This window comes from Molothrus ater, chromosome 1 (assembly GCF_012460135.2).
Source record: "Molothrus ater isolate BHLD 08-10-18 breed brown headed cowbird chromosome 1, BPBGC_Mater_1.1, whole genome shotgun sequence".
Lineage (NCBI taxonomy): Eukaryota > Metazoa > Chordata > Aves > Passeriformes > Icteridae > Molothrus > Molothrus ater.
The window spans coordinates 71,212,237-71,235,104 of record NC_050478.2 but is presented as its reverse complement, the minus strand read 5'-3'; the positions used below and the strand labels follow the sequence as shown (position 1 = coordinate 71,235,104).

At 38.6% G+C, this 22,868-nt stretch overlaps 1 protein-coding gene across 3 annotated transcripts in view; it reads right to left on the bottom strand.

Moving 5' to 3' along the window:
• PIGN (phosphatidylinositol glycan anchor biosynthesis class N) overlaps window positions 1-22,868 on the bottom strand; it is a 106,824-nt gene that overhangs the window by 11,022 nt on the left and 72,934 nt on the right. For all 3 annotated transcript variants that reach the window (XM_036406804.1, XM_036406803.1, XM_036406805.2), the window contains exons 20-28: window positions 20,903-21,011; window positions 17,282-17,384; window positions 14,865-14,967; window positions 12,706-12,792; window positions 9,932-9,987; window positions 9,367-9,442; window positions 7,977-8,050; window positions 5,089-5,131; window positions 3,636-3,688 (exon numbers count right to left, since the gene is read on the bottom strand). In XM_036406804.1, coding sequence (XP_036262697.1) covers window positions 3,636-3,688; window positions 5,089-5,131; window positions 7,977-8,050; window positions 9,367-9,442; window positions 9,932-9,987; window positions 12,706-12,792; window positions 14,865-14,967; window positions 17,282-17,384; window positions 20,903-21,011 — 704 coding nt within the window. The remainder of the gene's footprint in view (window positions 1-3,635; window positions 3,689-5,088; window positions 5,132-7,976; window positions 8,051-9,366; window positions 9,443-9,931; window positions 9,988-12,705; window positions 12,793-14,864; window positions 14,968-17,281; window positions 17,385-20,902; window positions 21,012-22,868) is intronic.

The window sequence follows — 22,868 nt, the reverse complement described above, 5'->3', positions numbered from 1 at the left end:
AACAACTAGGAACAAAATAAGTAGAACAAAAACAACTTGTGCTAAGACTTGGATGAGCACTCTTCAGAAGAGTCCAGAGACATTATTTCTTTGTGACATGCTCTTTGAACTGCTCCCAAGCACACACTGAGACCCCAGATTTAGATTCTGAATTTTAAGTTTCCTGCTTTTCCAGCCAGGATGCCACACCCTCTCTCCTCAGTTTCACCAAAAACAAATTGCAAAACTCTTGTTTTGACAGTTCAACCAAGAAGCCTCAGCACCCCAACCCCAAAATTGACTCCGTTATTCCTAAAACCTAAAAAACCCCAGTTTTGTGCTTTATTTATGTCCCCTGACCTTTGAAACTGCAGAAGAGCAGTTAAGATAATATCTTTATCTTCCAGCAGCTATAAAGAGAAGGAATAGTACAGTATGTGTCTGTATAGAGCTATATAATAGCCATATAAAGAACCTTAAAGGTTTATCTTTACTATCAGGTTATACAACTATTTACAAAGTGCATGTACTGTAAAGATATAGTAGCCTTTAAAGGCTATTTCTCTCTCTTTCTGGAAAACTACAGAGATAGATAAACATGTTTTAAGCTGCAGAGAAATTATTTTAGTGACAAAGAAGCTGAAAAGCTAGCTATTCCATTTGGTTCTTATTCAAAAATAAAAGGACCTATCAGAACAAAACTCTCATGATCATGTACTACACACTAATACATCAAAAACACTAGGAAAATTACATTATTATTTTTAAGAAATTTAGTGGTGTGTTCTTCTGGGTCATATGATGCAATTCAGGTTACCTCAAGGTATATAGGTAGAGGGCAAGGTTAAGCACACCGCAGAAGTTTATTTAAGCTGCTGCTTTGAGTTCTGCATTCCCTGCAAGACTATTACCCCATTATTATATCAAAACAATGAAAAGCACTCTCTGAAAGACAAGCTTACATTGATTTTGGCATCGCAATTAAGAAAAGGGGCTTTAAAACTTTCTAAGAAGCCATAAATATTTATGGTAATTGATAATTTACTGAGAGGAGGGAATCAGTGGTGCATTGATAATTTGCTGAATGTGGTAATACAGGGCTGTATGTTGCATCTGTTGCTGCTCAGCATTTCATTAATGCACTGGAAGAATGGAAGAGGTAGAAATCTGCTTCCATTCAAAGACAACACTTATGTGACCTGGTGAACGCCACTGGGAGAATAAAGGCGTCATATTGTTTAGGCAAATGTGAGGCATAGTAAAATGTCATGTCACATGGTTAAGGCATAACAGAACAGGATGCAAAAAGCCAGGAGTTAGGGGTGAAATTTTTAAAAATAGAAAATGTCAGTTCAGTAAACAAACCTTACTTTCAAACAATAAGATCCACTAGGAAAGAAAACAAGGTGAAAAAGCAGTGAAGGTCTTTTTATTGCAAGGGATTTAAAGCCAGCTCATCTACATGAAACTTGGCTGTTGGAAAAACCAAATATTGCCTAATGAGTCTCCTACTCAACTTGCATATTCTTAGTAAGAGAGAGGACATGCAGAACTTTTGAATATGGTAGTTAGAAAATCCATGGAAAGCCCATCACTACAAAACAGGATGAGTAAGGAAACACATATCAAAGCTTTACAAATGTGGCACATACACCACTGAGCTCTGAGAGACTTGAGAGGAATGAATCTCCACCAGGAAATTAAGCTGCTGGTTTTCTACCTCTGATTTCACTGATGTGCTAACCAGTAACATAACACAAATCCAGATATTTTTGCAGACACACACATACGTACTTCCTATCAGTGTGACAAGAAAAAAAGAAAAATATGAGAGCAGCTGTCCCTAAAGACTTGTCCGATTCTCAGGAAAGCTTTGGCAACATGGAAAATGTTGCCTGTTGTAAGACGGGATATTTTCAGACCTTGCTGTCAAAGCAGCAACAGACAACACTGCAATGAGAATGCCACAGAGCTGTCACTGCACTTGCAACAGGAGGACAGGAAAGAGCTATGTTAGTATCTCACTCCCACTGGTTTTGGGAATTACCCAAAAGTTCATCTTCCCTTTCAGGAACAAGCAAAAAAAAAAAAAAAAAAAAATCTGCTGTTGCCTGCTAATTTTGCCAAGCCTGAGGATCACACATTAGAAATCTGCTCAGAGGAGAAAGTTCTGGTGCCAAAATAATGCTCATGCTAGATAAAGGAAGGACCACTTAGCTCCACACCTATGGCTTCACTTCCTTTCTTAAGCAACCTAATTATTTTTCTTATGTGCATATACACACCTACATATAAGACATATATAAAGAGACTACAATAAAATAACATAGGTGGTAGAGTCAAGCACTCAAAAGTCAAGTAATGATAGAGGTTGCCTGAACATTGAATATGAATTTCCATGTAAAAATTAACCACAAATTACTCTTTTGAAAGGCCTTTTTCAGTGCTTTCTTCAGTGATCAAAACACACACACACGGAGAGGCAGAATTAGTGGTGCATAATAAGCTCTCCTAAACTCTTCAGAATATGGCAACCTTCCAGCTCAAATAGATCCAGCAATGCATTGCTGTTGTAAAGCTCTAGCTATGAAGACCACGTATCAGAGAGGAAGCTTATGGGTACTTGTAACAATTTATACTATTGCTGCTAACTCCCTAATTAAAAAACTTCTTGCCCAACAGAACAGAAATTTTTGGAGGGCTTTAATATCCTTATTAATCTGCAGAGGAAATCAAACCAAAGGATGAAGCCCTCTGACTGACCATAAACTGACCACAGCAAGGAATTGGGATGCTAAAGTGACATTTCACTGTTTGATCTAGATGTACCTCTGCCCACTAGGAACCTCAGAAGGTAACAGTGAGCAGGAATTGGAGTTTCCAAAGAACACGTGTGTGCACACGCTGCTGGAAACAAAGGGGCTCACAAAAGCAAAGCACAGAGCACACGTAGACTAAACAGAATATTAACAATGGGTCACTATTCAGCTTCTGTTTAAATAACAGTGTCAAGTGACCAGATTGGCTGGATTAGAAACAATTTATATTCCCTACTAAGCTTACTACAGCATTTTATCTATTTTCACAACTCAGGGAAGGTAAATCTGAAATGTGCATTCCTTGTATTTGAGGTTAATATGACTCAATGCAAAACAAATTCTCTCATTTTAGCTGTGATTGCGATGTTTAAATGCTAAACTCTTCCCCAGCTAGGGGGAGGATAAGTCCATGAACCGTGGTAGCCACCAACATATTTACACAAGGTTCACTAATTCACAGTGAACTGTATATGGAGGCTTAACTAGATACAAGGTAATTAACAACTTCAGTAAATTGTTACTTTAACAGTGATTACAACTAATTAAAATGCAAAACATTAATTAAATACTTTTTGTGTAATTGCTCTTCAAACAGATCCTACTAACTGTACTTCTTGCCATGCTGGACCTACTACTTTGTGTTGCTCTGGCACAAGTTTTAGCTTGGGTGGGATATGTATATGTATGTGTGCACATGCTTAAAGTATGTGGAACTTCCCCAAAGCATTTGATTGAGCAGAGTAATTGGAAAAAATGACAAGAATTATGAGTAGATAAACAATAGTACGAACCCATGAAGCTTTATAAATGCAATGGAAGCAAAAAAAGGTACTGTACCTTGTGCCAATATCCAGCCAGCTTCCATAATCTTTAACCAAAAAGAAAAAATGCTAGGAAATAAAACAACTTTGATTAGTACATCAACACTGCACAATTTGAAAGAGAAAATTCAATCAAAATTTTTTCAGGCTGGTTACTCCAAATTTCTAATTCTTCACATAGAATATGCACAACACCTTTCCAGAATGATCATTTGGACCACAGTAAAGAATAGTTTAGGAACCAGAAATAGATTTAACACAGTATCAAACAAAAACATCAAGAGATGGACTAAGTTCTGTCTAGCTTGGCTTGCAAACACCAGAGAAATACCAGAATTTTTTCAATAAGAAAAGCCAAGCCACCTTATTGTTTGAAATAACAGCATGCCAAATAATGCATAGTGCCTAAAAGTTTTCATGGAATTTCAACACAAATGTCTTTGGGCAACTCTGGCAGTTCTCCACCTGTAAAGTGGGAATAATGTTGGGAGAAGATAGTTCTTACCTATTAGTGAATTCCCCTAATTCCAGTTGGTGGCCCCATTGATTCAAGACTACAAACACGTCCTCTTTTTGTTCTGCTACTGTCTCTTTTCTTACTTCACACAGCCACACCTTCTCCTTTTCTCACTCTACAGACAAATTAGCAATTATTTGGTTTTTACTTGCTGTTTTTCCTATCAGGTGGTATTTACAGATCACACTGTACTAAGAAATAAGATCAGGAATGCCTACTCCAAGGGATAAAACAAAACCAGCATGCATAAAGTGACAACACCAGCTCTACTTGCTGATTTGAAAAGGTTTCTATTTACCAGTGGCACTGCTTGATGATTTGAAGACAGCTGGAAGTGGGCAACAAAACCACACTTTTAATCTGCAAAAACTGTGTTGGGGGATTGTTCAGCTTTGGGTTTTTTCGGCTAGCTTGGTTTGTGGATGCAGGCTTTCTGAAGATAGCATTTCCTGACAGCTTACTACAAAGGGCACAAAGTGTCTTTATGGATGTGCTGATCTCCTGGATTCTGACAAGTCGAATGGAGCTGGTGGGTAAAGCATTTCTCCTTTTCCTCTCTTTTTCAAGACAAGCTGGGGTGGGTAAAAGGTTTGGAATTCCTGAACTAAATTAACTAAACCCTGCACACAGCTAAAACTTATATTCTTGCTTAATTTTTTCCAAGGAATTTGATCATAAAGCACATGTTGAACTCTGAATGTTAACTTATTACTTCATTTTGTCTCTTATTATTATGAGAACATTGCTTCTTCAGAAGCATTAATTACATGAAATTTGAAAAGCAGTGATTGGAAGAGTTTTATCTCTAAGTTATGCTAGGATTTCAATCCAATTCTCTGCCCTAGTTAGAAAAACTTTGAAGTCTGAAACAAATTCAGATCTCTCTTGATGGAATTAGGAGAACTCTCTGCTTCTTGATCTTATTTGAAGAGAATGTGCAACAACAACTTACCAAAGCCATAATGTCTGAAATCACAAGAACAATGAGGAAAAGGCTGCAAAGAAAAAAACCCAGCAAAGTCAGACCATCAACCTTTCTTTATGGACACAGCTATTAAAAGAGCTTATTAAAACCCACAGAAAGAAATTAAATAAAGGTATAATTTCTTGCATTTGCTTTTCAAACAATCAGGTACATTTCAATCTACTAGAAAACAATTCAAATACATGACTAGGACATCTGGCATTTATAATTTCACATTAATAGGGTTTCAATCTTGCAATGGAGAAACCTGAGTCATTTTTTGGAGAACAAAAGAATCTTACAAAGAGCATCTGGCCCATTCTTGATGCAGAGAGCTGTGTGCTGGTTGGACCAAATAAAGCTGATTTAGGAGCTTCATGATGGACTCAAGAGTGAGCAAAGCTGCTTGGCAGGTACCTGAACCATTCAGTCCCACCCTGCTGACAAGCACTCTTCTGGGTCAGAGGCTGCTAAAGGAGGTGTTTGCCCTCTTCCAAATCTTGGGATGCCCATAACCTGCTCTGGGAACACCCAGCATTTTGGTGGTCTGCTCCCAAACCATGGGCCTCTTCACAGGTAGCAGTTAACTTCTGGAAGTTAGGCTTAGGCTAGTAAAAGGAACCAGAAGGGAGGAGGCAGAGCTATTTTTTCCCCCCCATTAACCTAATCTTCTTTTCCTGAAACCATGTAAATCCTAAATTACATGAAAGCAATTGCTGTAACTGGTTAAAACTGGTTTCTAAGTTAATGACACTGAAGTAATGTTGCAAACAGCTGACCCATTAACAAAAGCCTTTAACTAGAATACAGCTAATTTATCAGTACTACCATCATAAAACTACAAATGTTTTTTTGGAAAATGTCCTGCTGCAGCATTGCATGGGCATGTACTGGGGAGGTACCCATACCAATATCTCCAAATGAGGAACTTGCTGATATTGCCTACATCAGTTGTGCTTCATTGGTAAATCAGGATGCAGCAAACCAACTGTATCTCAGACACAGGGAAAGGCTTCTTTCTCCTAACCTATGGCTCAGATAAACAGGATGTTGCAATAATAGTGCTTAGGAGGCACTCAGCTAGAGGGATATTTTTTTATAGGCAAGCTCCAAGAACATATTGGGACAGAATATTTCCCACTGGAAAAAAAAATCTGTAATCAGGGACTTTAGGAGCAATTTGTCCAAATCACAAAAATGCACTTTTTGCCGTTTTGAACTGCAGGAAGCCTTTCTCAACAGAAGGACAAGACTAATTTCAGGGCATGTTTATACACTGCAAAGACAAGATTGTTCCCAGCGATGGTTTAATTTATCTAGCAGGGGCAGCAACCGCAGTAAGGAGTGCAGCACAGACTTCAGGATGCGCTGACAATCAGAGCACAACCTCTCTGGGGATCCCAGGTGCGTCTTGCGGTTTCTGCCTTGTTCCCAGGCGGATGCTGTGGCACTATCACTGCATTTGTTACCTGAGCCCAGCTAAATGAAGCTGGCACAAACAAGAGACAGAGTTACAGCCACAGCCTCATAAAGTGGCACAGAAATACTTGTGTCCCCTGGTTTATGAAGGCAGTATCATTTCCCCTCTCACACACTCCGATGCACATTCCACAAAAGTTTGCAATATCACCAGTGCTGCCAAGGCAAGCATTCACAAATTAGGAAATGCTGACCTTTATGATGCTTGAGGCCTAGAAATGGAAACCACTAGCTGGTCATCTGAGCAACCCCAGGTCCCCAATGCAGCCTGGCCCTTGTACAAGCCTTAGGGATAAGGATGAATGCCCTTCCGTGGGGATCCAAGGACGACGCAGGTACGGTGTGCACACAGCTAAGGCAGAGCAGGTGAAAGGGGTGGGGAGTGTCGTGCTGCCACTCCAACAGGGAGTCAGATTTTGGGCTTCCTCACTTCTCTTTGGTAGTGGGTGGTTTTGTACAAGGACTCAACAAGCAGGGTCAGGCAGGAGGAAAGCAAACTGAAAAGCAGAGGGCATCACAACAAGTGAGGGCAGCTTCCTCATGCTCAGCTGAGCAATGTGCAGGAGAAAGTCCCTGAAGTCCTCCTGCCACACACAAGCAGGACTTTTGGTCAACCCACACAACATCCCACAGTGACAAAATCACATGGCTGTCAGGGACCTCCTCCATCTCAGCACCATCCATAATATCACACGATGAGTGGAGGATTCAGTCATGTGCACTGAGTCTGCTGAATGGGGTGAGCAGGGCTGACAAAATAAAAGTCTTGAGATGGGAAAACATGTTTCATGTCTGGATACAGCACTCTGTGAAGCTGGGCACCCATACTCTGAAAAGTCCTTAGAGATAGGGAAAAGACTGGCAGCCATCTGCTCCTACTGCAAAAAATATGTAATACTGAACACATCTGGGAAGCACTGAACTGCAATGCAAGGACATCCAGTGCCTTTTTTAATGCTATTTGTGGTGAGGTCAGTGCTACAAAGCTATAAATTGGTTACATTACAAATGGGCTATTTAAAAAATACTATGCGATAGGCAGAGATGCATAAAGTAAAGTATAAACTAAAAATCAGACTTTAAATTCTGCTCATTTTTAACATTATGGAGGAAAAAGGGTCTTTCTGTGTATTGTCAACAAAGAATATGAAATATCTGATTGTTTCAGACAAGGCCAACACTTCAATTTATACTTGTTTATCACTAAGGAAAAAACCCTGAACTTGCAGAAATCACTGAACAAACCCCAAGCCCTAGTAACAAATAAAAGCAACAACGAGATCTAATAGTTTGTTTTTGTTTTTTTTTTTAATTTACGTTGAGATTTGAAAATTCTGAATTCTTCCAAAATAGATTTGAATCCCTTACTAATGCAGAAATAACAGCATGTAATGTACCTCTTAGAAGACAGCTGTGTTGTGACTTGAACAGCTTCGAAAGCACATGATACCAGAACAAACGGGATTGCAACCTGTTCAAAACCAAACATTTTGGTTTACAGTCATATTTACAAAAAGAACCTGGGCAGATTGTGAAAACATTTTCCTGGTTTTGAAATTATCACAGAATGCGTATGTTACAAAATAAAATATTGGCTAGACAGGGTAGAAAATAATTTTGTAGGAAACATTTTCAGTTCATTAATAAAAACCCCCTTCCATGATCATAGCTGAACTGCAGTGAAATAAGCCACGAGGTAATATCAAAAACTAGAATTAAAGCATATCCTCACTTCATTTGTCCATTTTAGCACTAGTGATGAATGCTTCAACAAGGCTAGAAGACAGAACTATTCAGATCTAGCATCTCACATGACAGGCTGCAGAGTTTCAAGTGTAAAGGACAATCTCATCACAAAAAAAAGCCTGAATGCAAAAGGCATTCAATAAGGCAAGGGTCACACTGCCCCCTCCAGAGCCAAGTCAAGCAAATATAAATGCTTCAGTAAATTAAGAACAAAAACTAGAAAACATGAATGCTGCCTTTTGCTGTTTCCAAAGTTAATTTGAAATCCTTATGTTAGCAGTGTATAAAACCTGACTATTGGCATCCAGAAGGTTTGCACGATGGATCTGTGTCCTGTAGGACAACATGCAGTGTACCTGTAACTTCAGTCTGCCTCCTCTGGGACAGAAGCAGCAGAAAAACAGTGGTAGAAAATACTGCTTATTTTGGTAATAACAAATAGATTCAGTGTCCCACTTCAGCCCCTCTGGCAGATCCTTTACTCAAATACTAGAAAAGAGCTACCACACCTTCCCTGCAAACCAGAAGTGCAATCCAATCTCTGACAGACAACTAAAAAATACAGAAAATAACAGCCATTGTAAAATGATAATCTAATCAGTAGAACACTCAATACCTCTATTTAATGTAATATAGATAGAGCTAATTTTATATATATAAATATATATATATAAATATAAATATATATATATATATATATATCCTCAACATTTCTGTTGATATTATACTACAGGAAAAGCTTAAAACTTTAAAAATAATTAAAGTACTTTCAACATTTGAAATTTCCATTTTAATAAAATAAACTGACCTAATGCTGTCAAATTACACTTCCCTGCACTTCAGTTTTTCTTTTGGGAAACAAAATGATCTCTCTAAAAACACTACAAAGACTGAAAGCTTCACACACAGTTAAGAAGCCTAATGAAGCTCAAATATATATACATATGTTCTTTCATGAATTGCAAAGTAACAACTATGTATGTGATACGTTATTTATTCCACAGTTCTCCGAGAAAATCTCACCAAGCTAAGATTACTAACCTTCAGTAAAAGCAAGCCTCCCATCATGAAGGGACTGAACACAGTCAAGAAACAATAGACAGAAGCAGGGTCAAAACTAGAGAAACATGAAAAAGACATTACATATCTTCAAAATGGTGTTTTCCATTTAAAAAAACTCCAGCCTTTAATTACCCTGTAACACACTGGGTTGTATATGCATTTTTAAACAAGGCTTCCAATTTTATCTTCTCTTGATGAAATATTAAATCAGCAGGGACTGCCAACCTCACCTGTCTTTCTCTACAATTTTTCTCTGATTGTGTTTTTCAAGGTGCCATGCTGTTGGGGGGCAACCAAGCTCTCTCTGCTCATCCTGATATCATCCTGATAACATCTAATGGAATTGAGACAGCCTCACAACCAATACACTCAGGCTCTTAAGGCAGATGTTATAGAGAGCAGAAACAAAAAAAAATGTTATCTCTCCACTGATAACTGCTTTGATTCTGCTGCCCTGATTTTTTTAACTAAATTTACATTTAGTACATCAAATGCAGGAAGAATTTTTTGTACTCTGTGTCTCAAATAAATGAATAAAATTTACCTGTTAATAGAAGCTATGTTTCCAGTGCCAAAAAAGGCTGTCACTATGAAGAAAACCTAGATGTATTTAAGGAAAATACACTAAATAAGAAAATAAAACCCACATTTCTCCTCCTTCATTCCAATTTACTTTCAAAATCTAACATGAAAGTACAAGAAGCTGATCCACTGCTACAGGTTTTACAGCACATTAAGAAATCCAAAGTATTTTCTAGCTCTACTCTAGATTTCACACACATCTATACCAATTTTAAAACACACACTGCCTAGGGAAGGTTTTAGAGCCTGTCTTGAGGCCCTGGTAAGAAAGCTGCAGCTGGCTTTTTGGGTCTCTGCCTAGCAAGACAGGAACATCCCTGGACCACAAACCCAGCAATGCATTCAAACACATGCTTTTGCAGAAAGTAATGACACAGGCATGTGTTCTGCACACCAAAAGAGATGGCTTTATTGAGGAACTGACCATGGCTCTTACAAAAAGGCTAGAAGTTCCTATGCTATCCTTACTATAGATTTTTTTTTGTCCAAAGATTATGCTGAGTCTACCCATGGCAATATGGGACTTCCATTTTCTTCCTCATCCTTCGAGGGAGGATGACTCCAGCAGTCTCTGTACAGCTAGAAGCTTTTGGATAAACCCCACCTTTTTCATCTAGATGCAACACTTGCAACTATATGAGCCCATGAAAGGTATTTTTCTTGCTCCTGAGCTCATTGGAGCCCATAATAGCTCACATGGCTTCAGCTGAAGTTTTTAACTTATTCTGCATGAGGCAGAGGGTCATAAGTCAGTGAGGATGGGCTGCTGTTGCCAGAGCTCCCTCTGCTACTTTTGCTCCTGTTATAGCTCCTGCACTGGGTCATTTAAGTCTCTCCATAAACAATTTGTTACCAACTGTTTAGTAGAATAGTTGGGATTCCACGTGCAATATTTTGGAAGGGTTAGGTCAGCATAACTGGAGAAATCAGGCTTCCCAAGAGTATCACATAATTTCAAGTTTAGTAACACTTTAGTATAAAAAAGTATAACTTTTTTTCAAGTTTAGCAGTCTAACGAACTAGCACAGTTCTGCTGGTTGAGATTTATAAGAGCAGGTCTGCAATAAAACAAAAAAAACAAACCAGTAACACATAGGTCTAATCAAAATGCTAAGCATGAGCAATCTGAATCTTTTCCTCAAAGACCAGACTCTGACTTCTCAGCAGATGTCAGCTACTGGGCCCCATACAGGAGCTTTGGGACAACCTTAAGGCACACAGTTCACAGGGTTGTAGCTGCAGTATGACTACTCTAGCAGAAAAGGTTTCTCCTCTAATACGACTATTTCTAAACATTAAACAGCATCTAAATTTAAAAAAAGACATAACATGTTTTGAGCAGACAAAGGAGATCTGAAAATTGGTAATTTTTTCAGGAGCTGAGCAAAACACATTTGAGTGTTTTAAAGAAGTGCTCACTTGTGGGGCAGTGTGAGGAGCAGAGAAGGCCTTGACTATGTGCCAGCACTGAACTATCAATACTGCTGCCATCACAAATGCAAAACATAGCCTCATACTAGCTACCATAAAGAAAATAACTCTAGCCAAAACCAGCATAGCTACATTCCAGCGTTAAAGATGTACTATGCTGGAGCTTTAGAAAATACAGTTGGATTAGTTGATTTATTTTTACTAGTATTTAGCAACTGACAGCAGTAGCTTTACTGAAGTTAACATATTTTTTGTTGAAACAGCAAATGAAATTGATGCATTAATGGCAAGGTCTCAGCTCTTTCTAGATATACTAAAGCAAAGACAAACATCAAACACCTAGCAAATAATTTTGCCTTCTTTCTTAGCATTAATCTGCCTTCTTAAATTGGTATCTGTTACACTTTCTCTGCTGCAGGTTCCTAATGTCCAACAACACAGTTCCAAATTCCAAAAGTGTGGACTCTGACTGTGACCCACCCTCTCAGATCTGGTTATCTGACAAACTATAAAGGCTGTTTTTGAAGGAAGCAGTATTGAGACAACTTCATCCCCAGATACAGTAGTAACTCACTTGCATGAAACCCCCCCTGTGTTCTAGACTGGCTCATTTTCTCTCCCATTTGCCCATCATCTTCCTTGCTACCAAATAGCTCTCACTTAATTGCAGTCCCACAATGAAAGAGAAAAATGACAATGTTATCAATGTATAGTATTAAAAAAAATCAGCTGCATATCAGTTACAGGAACACAAACTAACTGCTATGTTAGTGAACAAACACCTCTTCCCTCATAAGACCATATAATTTCTAACAGCAGAAATCACTTAAGATATAAGTAATTCTAGGCCAGACTCTGGGAACATGTTTCATCATGAGCCTGAAGGAACTTTCCTTCTTGCTTCATCTGCCTGCTACCTAACATCTGCATCCTAACACACTGCCATGCTCTAAAAATGAGAATAACTTTAATATCACCTATTTCAACTGATTTGGGAAGGTGAGCAAATTGCCTCCAGCCAAAGTGAAGTCAAACAAAACCAAATTGAAAACAGAACTCCTCAGAAGAAAATTTACCTCAGCTGCAATGGCCATAAGTGGGCAGAGAGCCAGATTCCAAGACTGCAATTTTAACTACTTGATAAAATGCATAATGTACAAGACTATTGCCTTTTGAGAGATATGAGTCAAATCATCTTTACCAGCTCCTGTTCTCAGTGAGTACCAGGCTATAATTTTTGACTGCAGGTCCTTTTGAAACAAACCCTTTTTTTGCCCTGGAGTGCAGCAACCAACCAAAGGATACAAAGAAGAAGGACCTCCGGACATCATCCAGGTGGAGCTGTCGGAACTGAGTTATATCCATAGTACAGGTGAAGTTGAAAACAGCAAGCTGGAAAGACAGCAGAAGGAATCAACACTGAATATGAACTAATGGACTTTGACAGAGCCACTGTATTTTTACTGAAATGAATAAGAAACCTACTTCCCTATTGCCTGTTATTAGAGAATTGTAATAAGGACTGCAAGCGTTTCACATGTTTTCGTTATACTTGAATGAATTAATGAATCAGCCAGAAAGACTGTACAAGTGAGATGATCAAATGAACAGTGAAGCTTCTGCTGTTATCTAAACTAAAAATGGACTTCTATGCCTTAGACTTATAACCATCTTTTTTCATCAGAAATACTCCTCCTACACACATACACTTCCATTGCTCACATGAGCATATGGATAAAGATCCTCAGAAATAAAAGACTGCAATTATCCTTATTTGACTTATTTTATGAGTGAAAATAGTAAAATACTCTCCATCTCCTTTACTCACTCCTCAGCACAATATCCCTTGACTTGAAGAGGAATTATCTTCATGGAATTTAAGAGGTCAGTAAACTCCTTTACATTGGGAAAAAAAATCAAGTAATAGACATTCAAGACTGATAAAATTTTAATTTAAAATAATCTCTCATCAGAGAATTGAGCTGCATTCTCTAATACAAGATTTACTTTGCAGCATATATTAACAGACATTCTAGGGATGATATCTTCAGGGGTAAGCATTATTGTTCCTTTCACTTGAAACCACAAGGTCCACGTAAATGTTGACAAACAGTGAGTGACAACTTAAAACATAATTACAGCCTACCTATGTTCTTTTCATTTGCATTTGATTAGTAAAGTGTTCACCACTGTTTAATACAACTTTAATAGAATTTTATTTTACAATGAACAGAACACCAGACTAACAGCAGACAGGCAAGCATCATAGATGCCTTGTAACAAGATACAAAAGTTAGAGTGGGTCTTATAGTGGAAGAAAAAATACATCCCACAGATGCTAAACACCTTCAGTTGCAATTGTGGCATCACACTAATTGTAATTGTGATATTCAGATTCCATCCCTGTTGCTTAAGATGCTACAAAACACAATCACACAGATTATCATAAGTAAAGGTAGCATAAATAGAAAATGATTCCTGGTTTTATTTTTGTTTTTTAGCCTTGAATTGGTAAATCCTACTCTGCCAAATTTCAAAACTGTCTTCATTGTAGGAGCACCACAAAACCACGGCAAATGTCAGGGTTCACTCTCTCTGTTGACTGTCTTGGCTCAAGTTTCAACCTCCAGGACTTCTTCCTAATTATTATGAGCTGCAAAAGGAAGGAAAGATGTGTACCAACACTTCTCTTCAAGTGACTCTGGCCACTCCCACGCATGTGCAGCCAGGAGGGCTCATCTGGGAGGAGCCAGGGAGAGCTGAGGTGCACACACACCCACCTGGCTCCAAGGACCCAAGCCACTGTAACTGGCACTTTGGGTCCAACCAGAACAGTGGCACAGCCCCAGTTTGTTCAACCCCACACCTACCCTAAGAGCTAAGTTGCAGTGTGAACAGCATGGCCTTTGCAAATTGTTGACAATATACTAAATTTTAAGGTGAAGAATTTGCATTGATTACAAACTCCCTTTTCTCCTCCAGGCAAATCTGAGAAGGTGCTAGTTCCAAGTTGGTCTCCAGTTACTTGTCCAATTAAGATTGCCAATATCTCCTAAGGTCTTTTCAGAAATCAAATAATTTCAGCCTCTCACTCGTGAGTCTGTGATCAGACCAAAAAAAGTACAGTGACATGGTACTTCCTCTGAAGACTTACTGCACTTTATGCTACACTTGACAGAGACAGCTCTGTAGCTTACAGACCATACCACTGTGTCTTACTAAGTCAGACTGTCTTCCTGCATTTCTAGAAATCGCTCTGATGTGCAATATCTTCCATAACATGAATTACAAATCTTACTTTAAAAGTCATATTCCTAGTTCATGATACAGCTAATACTGATTTCCCAACTGAAAAGAAACACGAAGTGTTGCTCTCTGAAAACCACTCAGAATATTTATTACATCCTCAAAAAAACCCAGCTAAAGCTGTTAATTACATTCATATATCTGTCAAGAGCTGTTACCTTTGGTTTGAGTGAAAGACCATAGTGCTGCAGTGCTTCTTGTTCCATATTTATCCACACAAACATCAAACCAAACAGTGCCAGTGGAAAGAGAGCTTCGTATCTGAAAAGTAATGTAATAATCATAGTAAGTGCAGTTGCTGACAACTAATTAACATCAAATGCTGACATGTTTCTTTGCTTTTTTCTTCACACAAAGAATATGCCAAGACCTAGCGGCATTCTCTCCCATCTTTCCCCATTTCCAAATACCCACAGTAGGTTGAATTTTAAAGCCATAAAGTAGTTAAATGGCAAAAGTAGGAGAAACAGAGTTTGCTTCAGCTTTGTCATGCTTTGCATTTTTTTATTCAATGGCTGCCACAATGTTAGATGAATGCCTTTTTTTAATTTTAACAAAACTGGAATAAAGTTAAAAGAAACAAGAAAAAACCAAACCTATTTGACATGAATTTTCTGCAAAATGGAACATTTCTTAATGAGAGCGACTTGGAACTGAGGGGTTACAGTTCAACAGCAGCTAGAGATTGTGTCTCTTTAGGACCCAATCACACAAACTCATTATGGTGATCTCAGGAAATCCTTTTGTTCTAAGGAAAAACACATCTGTACAATAAAAGGAGCACTACATTTCACTTCAGTGAAACACTCTTTTCTTCACTGTATTCCAACCCTTCACAATAGCAGCATCAAGTCACACACCATGGCCACTAAGCTGTTGTAGCTACACCCACAATCTCTGGGTACTTCTGACTCCTACAGCACTCAAATTCCAAAGTCTGAGTGTATTTATGAGAGAGATTATTACCCCCAGATAACATAAGGGTGTAAACTAAAATTGGATAACATTTAGTTTCTCCAGTTGCACTTCATGGTACCTCCCAGGCTTTTTTCTTTCAGGGTAAAATTATAATACTGATACTGACAAGGTTGTAAATGGTTCCCTTTTTAATTTTCCTTCTTAGACAAATATCTGTCTAAAAAATAAGGAAATCACTGCAGTCGCTGCAATCACTGTGTCTTGATATTGTTTCTGTTGGGCTACAAAACAATTTCAAACTGGAACAAATATTCTGACTAGACATTTCCACTTTAATTATCAGAACCACAGGCAGCTAAACATGAAGATGAAACACTTATGCTGTCAGCAATCAAAACACTACAGTCCTTATAATGGTCTATACTTGCCTTCAGATTAAATGCCTTCAACAGAGTTGGTGACAAGTGGTTGCATGCAACCATGCTCTTGGGCTGGCTTCAGTGTTTCCACTTAAGCACCCCTAGAGAGGTGCTGCAATTCCCCAGGCAATGTGCTGGGTTATCAGTACATGATAGAAGAGTGCACTGAGGAGAGAAACACTGGACACTTTTGGCACCAGTGCCTTGGGTTTTGTTTTCTCTTTTAAGAATCATTCCAAAATTTTTTCATCTATTTGGACATTGTAGGAAGGCAGCAGAGAGCTGTCAGCATTTACGTGGTCTGGTGGAGGGCCAAAATACAACGAGGGAGATTGCAGCCTCAGAGAGAACAACATTCCTGCTTTATACAGTAGCCAGCACAGGCTAAGAAGGTTGAGTGTAAGAATGTGTGTGCAGTTAGGATCAAAATCTTAATGGGGAAGTGGGAGGAAGGGAGGCAGAAGACCGGGGAAAAAAAACAAAGGAGATGCTTCAACTAAAATGAGAGTATCCACAGGAGGCAGCTATTGCAAAATGTCTGATGCAAGATGTTTTATTCCACTTAATTTTCCAGTGTAATTAAATCCACAGAATAAGTGGGAGGGGAGGCGGAAAGAACAGTTCCTATACTCCCCATTAATTATGCTCTTAAGAGCTACCAAGTCTGAGAAAAAAGAAAGGGCTGGCTGACATAGTGTTTTCTTCATTTATAACAGCAGAGGAATTGACTTTTATCCAAAAAAAAGCAAGGTCTAGTCTTTATGGGAAACAACATCCCTTTGAAAAAAAATTACTTCCACAAAAATCTCTCAGAATGCAATTTTCCCTCATTTTAGGACTACCTGTTTCCTGGAACACATCATTTAAGCCATAACTAGACACCAGTGCTGAGCAGCTGGGAGAGATGCTATTTGTTTGTGAGCAGAAAAGCACACATCAAAACAACAAAAGGCATAAACTAAACCAGACTTCCTTATTTTGTTGCAATATTGTTTGAACACACACCCTTCTAGCCACTGCCTTGTCTAGTTGAAAGGAATGTCAACAAACTGTGTTTAAAATACAAGGAAGAATACGAAAGTTGCCCTGAAATTTTATTTAGTAAACTAAACAAGGAGATAAATGCTGGAAGCACATGTTACACCTTTAACAGAAATGTGCATGAGATGAAGCAGTTTCACATATAGTCCTGGATTTCCATATGTAAAACTAACTGAAATAGAGTGAGAATGAAGTACCCTGTGCTGAGGAGCAGGTAGGTAGACATCAGGGAGAGCAATATGCTGAACAGTCTCTCAAAGAGAAATGTGGGGCTCAGTAGCAGCAACACTGGGGAAAAAACTGCAATAATAAGAAGAGATCCATCAGTCACAATGTGCAAAACATTTCATCCTCAGTAACAAGATAACTTTGCTCAAATCTTGACATATTATGTACAGAAATTCAATACAGATCATATATGACCCTCTATTTTCAAAAGTTACTTTTGCTAAAGAAAATACAATGTTTGGAAAGTTTCACATTCATCAAAAGTAATTTCAGTTCTGTATCATTTTAATTCCCTGACTTTCCATGTCACAGCCTTTATAATTTCTCATGAACTGATGTTAATAAGTTTTTAAGATGATGCAGAAGCACTACCCTCAAATCCAATCAAACTTGACTATTTAATACTGCTCTGATAACCAATTACCAAGGCCCTGAGGACCTCTGGCAGCTCAAAAACTGCAGTGACAAAGCCACTGCTCCACTGGATTAGAGCCATAGACCGGCTTGGGTTGGAAGGAACCTTACATATCACCTAGTTCCAAATCCCCTGCCATGGGCAGGGACACCTTCCACTAGGACCAGATTGCTCAGAGCCCTATTTGACCTGGCCTTCTCTCTTTTGTAATTAGGTTAGGAACTGGGCTACTGCAAAAGTGAGTAAAGAGGTAGAAAAACAGGAAAGATGGCCAGTGCTTGAAGAAGGGAAAGGGAGAAGGACAAGCACTGTGATCACACTGTGATGTAATCTTTAAACCTGTTTTTTTAAAGACTGCATGTTTATAAAAAAGTATGCTGACAAATAATATTCATGTGATTCTTCATTGCAGCATAGGAACTTCACATTACTAAATCATTCAAAGATTGCATCAACAGTAAGTCAAAATTAATAATCACTCCAAGGAACACAAAAGATATGGAAAGTACTCCCTTGTGATTATCATCATTATTTCCATTAGTATCTCTAGTCAACATATCATTGAAAGAGGTGAGGAGGTTTCTAAGTCCTGTGGATCAGTATGTTCTATTTCCTGGCTTTCAGCCTTGGCCACAGCTACAATTACAGAATAAGTGACTTCAAGGGGCTCCAAAAAGGCCCAATTCAAGGAGGAACTCCAGGGACCTCACTGAAAGTCAGAACAGTTGGAAATAAAATTTAGCATGGCAACTGGCCTCTGTGAATGACACTGAACATATCAGATGTGTATCATTCTGAGTGCAATCATAGATGAGAACAGATGAGTGGCTAGTAGATGACTATTAGTCTTTCTCTTCTATCTCTGATGCAATATATCAGATATTAATCATAAAAAGACCTGTAGGTTCTGGCTGACTGACACAAACCTCTGTATATGACTCCTGCACACAGTTGTGACACAAAATTCCTCAAAATTTAGCAAGTTGCTATGCTAAATTCCCACTGATAAAATTTTAAGACATAATTTACATTCATTTAGAACTGTCTGCTAATATTGAGAAGGTTCTGAAGAAGATGGGAAGCCCTTGAATTAATGTTACACCTCCTGGTTTTGCCTCTATGGTTGCAGTTAAGTACACTGTATGAACCATACAGTGTTACAGCTAAAGCCACTTGGACACAGGCCTGCAGGAACCCAGCCATCACTAATTCACTTGTCTGGTTCCTCCAACACCAGTCTTTCTCAAAAAAAAAAAAAAAAGAAAAAAAAAGGTAGGTCAAAGTTAAATTTTAACGAGTTTGGCTTCATATTATTCAGGATAAACAGCTGAGAAGGGGGGAAAAACTCCCTAGAAAACTTCTGAAGTATGAATATTATTCTGACACAATAATAAAACAGTATTATTATTAACAAATACTGTTAACTGTGTTTCTAGTTCTATAAATACACAGAGATGCAAAAAGAGAGTTCAGGAACAGTGCCATTCTTCCACAACTCTGCAAAAAGACAAAGAGAAGTTGGACCACCTGTAATCCCACCAACCTTGGAAAAGCTACAGTAGAGTTTGGTATTTTAATTCTTATGGTATCCCATTTGTGGTACACCCTGGCAACGAGGCAGGTGCTAGTTGTGGTTAAGGTAATGACAAGGCATTTCTCTCCAAGAGGAGTATTGAGGACATCTTGGATGCCTTAGTGTTTTACCTGCTTATTTCTGTGTTTAATTATGGAAAGCAATTTCAGCAAGTACACAAAGCTCCTATCTTGTATATCATATTCACTTAGAATGATTACTTCCAGTCTGAAAGACTTTGCTAAAATATTCAATACTACTGTGGCAGCAAGTAGATATTTTGAGTATCTACAGTTTACTTCACCGTTAGCTTTATTTTTATCATCACCCACAACAAAGAGAATTTCTAATATACTTTTTCCTCATAACTCTAAACCTCTTTGACTGCCTGAATCATCTCTTAGATGAAAAATGTTTCTCTTTCATCCTTACACAGGAGAGAAATATAACCTTTACACTCAACTCCTGCTCCAGTAAGCCAAGCAGGACTTCATCGATTTCATTGACTTTACAACTGTGAGACATTCATCCACACAGAGATCCCCATTTAGCTTTAGCAGGCTACAAAGAGTTAGGGGAGCATGATGGAAAGGAAAATGCTCCAAAGAAAAATGAATTACTAAGAAAGCATTGCTCACACACACCAATCACAATCACTGAACTTAATCTTGAATCCATTTGCTCAAAGAGAAGCAGGATTGCTAAAACAGACACGATCTGCTTAAGTTAAAACAATGCCACCAGTACAGGAATGTGCAAGACAACCAGCAAGTAGGTAGCATGGGCCACAGTTCTTTCATTGTTTAAATTCCTGATCTTGATTTGCAGCAAAAAGCTGCTATCCAACTTTATATAGGATATGTTTAACTCTAAAACAAATCCCACATTTCAGATCACTCAGGGATGAACAATGCTTAACATTTTCTAATGGAGCCCTATAGAAATTATTTTATAACTGAAATATGAAAGGTATTGATTCATTGTATACCAGAAGCCCAGTAACAATTCCATTTACTCTGTTTAATCACACTAAGATTTTTGAGTGGTGAAAAATTCATAGACTTGCAAATTGCATTTTTCTTTAATAATTAGATACTAACAGATATCAAACATACACCATCATTATTCACAGGTATTTTGCAAAGCAGCTCTCAAAATCACTTCCACAAGAGTCACTGCCATCTGCTGCAGCTTCAGGTTTACATGGAATTACAGCAACAACCTTTGGTCATTTCCCTGTGTTCAACTGGATTGATGGCAGAACATCTCAGATCACCCATATCCAGCTCCAAGTGAAACAAAAAGGGAATTTATACCATTATATCCCTAAAAGAGGTCTTGAAAATATCCAGAACACTCAAAAGACATAGCTATTTGTAAATCAAAGATAATTGCATTTTATCACAAACTTACAAAGGAATAATATTTTAGAAGACTAACACATCTCAAAAAAACTCACTTAGGAAAGCAAACATACAGAAGAAATACCAGCAGTCAGATATAGGAAAAGAAGTTGTTAATGAAAAAGTGACATCATCCCCCACCCAGTCCCAGACTCCACAAACTGCAAGCATAGAAGTTTGAGAGGGAAGATTTTCTTACCTAGTGTCATCCAGCTAATAATTTGATTCATTACAGGTAATCCCTGTTTGATCTTAAGACTGTTATGGGTACTGCCCACAACATATGTCGAAAGTGCAACACTGAACATCTAGAAAGAAGAAATCAGGCAAAGAAAGACAAAATTAATGTATGGATCTCTGCCATTCCATCCTAAATATGTAGATATGCTTTAGAGTTGCATAAACACTGCATCTGATTCATTATAAGAACAAGAAGTCAAAGACAGTGTTAAAATGTATAACTTTTTATAACCTACAATTACTGTTTTTTTTAAAACTTCCATCTAGATTACTTTTTATTAGCATTCTTGTTATTTATTTGTGCTATTTTAGAATAGTATCCACAAGTGACCTGGACTACTGATTTGACATGCTATACTCCTTGTCAAGAGTAACTAATTAAACACTCCTGCAAACCACAGAAAACACATGCCCCCAGTCCTTCAAGGGGCACCTGTCCTCAAACAGCAGCCACAAAGAACAAGCAGAGCCTTTGGCTTTGCTGCAGAATCAGGTACAGGGAGAAGGGGAAGGCTCCTGGAAGAAGAGAAGCAGCAGCAGAACAATTTGGAGGTGGCTTTTATGAGATGGAAAGAAGCTGCTGGGATTTTTGCCCCCCAACTGAATTGACTGAACCACCTCAAGCAAAGCCCTCAGCCTTACAGAAGCAGAAAAGTTGGAGAGGTTTTTTTCTTTGACTAATTCAAGAGACACCATTCAGTCATCAAGTACGTGCAAAAAACTTTTTTTTGCACGTAATTACCCCATGAGTCAGGATTTTTGAAAGGTGACAATTATCCAAGAAAATGCTTGAGCCAAGTTTTCAATTACTGCTATTTATTCACAACTCTGCAGTTCCACTAAAAGGCAAATCAAGCATGCACAGTACTTTGCAAACACGTGCTTTAAAACTGCATTACCAGATGTAATTGCAGTCGTGGCTTTTTAGTGCAGGCAACTACACCATTCACATCCATCACTTTGTACCATATGAATAGCTGCTATTTCCCTGCTAGACTGCAGTGATACCTACTGGGATCAGCCCAGACATACATTTAGCACCACCATTCTTTTTTGACAAGTTTCACAGGTGCTCAGCTTATCTGCTGCTTCTATTGCATTTCAGGCCACAAGAACATGTACCTTGTATTTCTCCGTGGCATCAATAAACAAGGTCAAAACATTAGGCATCCAAAAGCTCAGGGAATTTTAGACCTCTGATGTTTATTTTGAACACTTTTGCTGTATTCAGGCCCTTTGACATATCTTATCAAGTTCTGTTTGGTGTCATGAGCTCTGGTAATTCCTCCGATACCCCCTAGACACTGGTGAAGTCACTTTGCACTGTCTTTGTGTCACCCTCCGTAATATATCCTGTGCCTTGGAAGACTTGTGATGGCCTGGGAACATTAATAAGCACAAAGAACTGCTGCTAAATCTATGCCAGTGTCCAGGGAAGGGCTCAGCAGGTGCTTTTGAGAATCTGCGTTCACATTTTAAGTAATGTTCAAACTGGTCTTGGCTTTCACCAACATCTCCAGGACTGTGGAACTGAGCAGAAGTAACTTGGAGAGGCAAACTGAGCTAAGATAAGAATCTGTCTCCCTTCATCCTTCACAACCCTCTCTGATGTTCAGAGATAATTCCTGAACAACCTAAGAGCAGGTCTCAGATACCCATACCTGCAGGTCATACAGCTACAAAGAAGAAACCAAGGGTGACACCTGCAGTCCCAACACTGCCAGCTGCTCTGGCTCGGAGCTCTCCTAAGCATCACACATCATAAGGACCCATAGGGAGAATGGCAGGAGAACCAGCATCATCAGCTGGCACAAGGCTGGTTGAAAACACCCTTCCTGTCCCCTGGTTCCACCAGAATGACATGGTATGTAGATGTTGCACTTAGGAACATGGTTTAGTGGTGATCTTGGCAGTGTTAGGTTAAT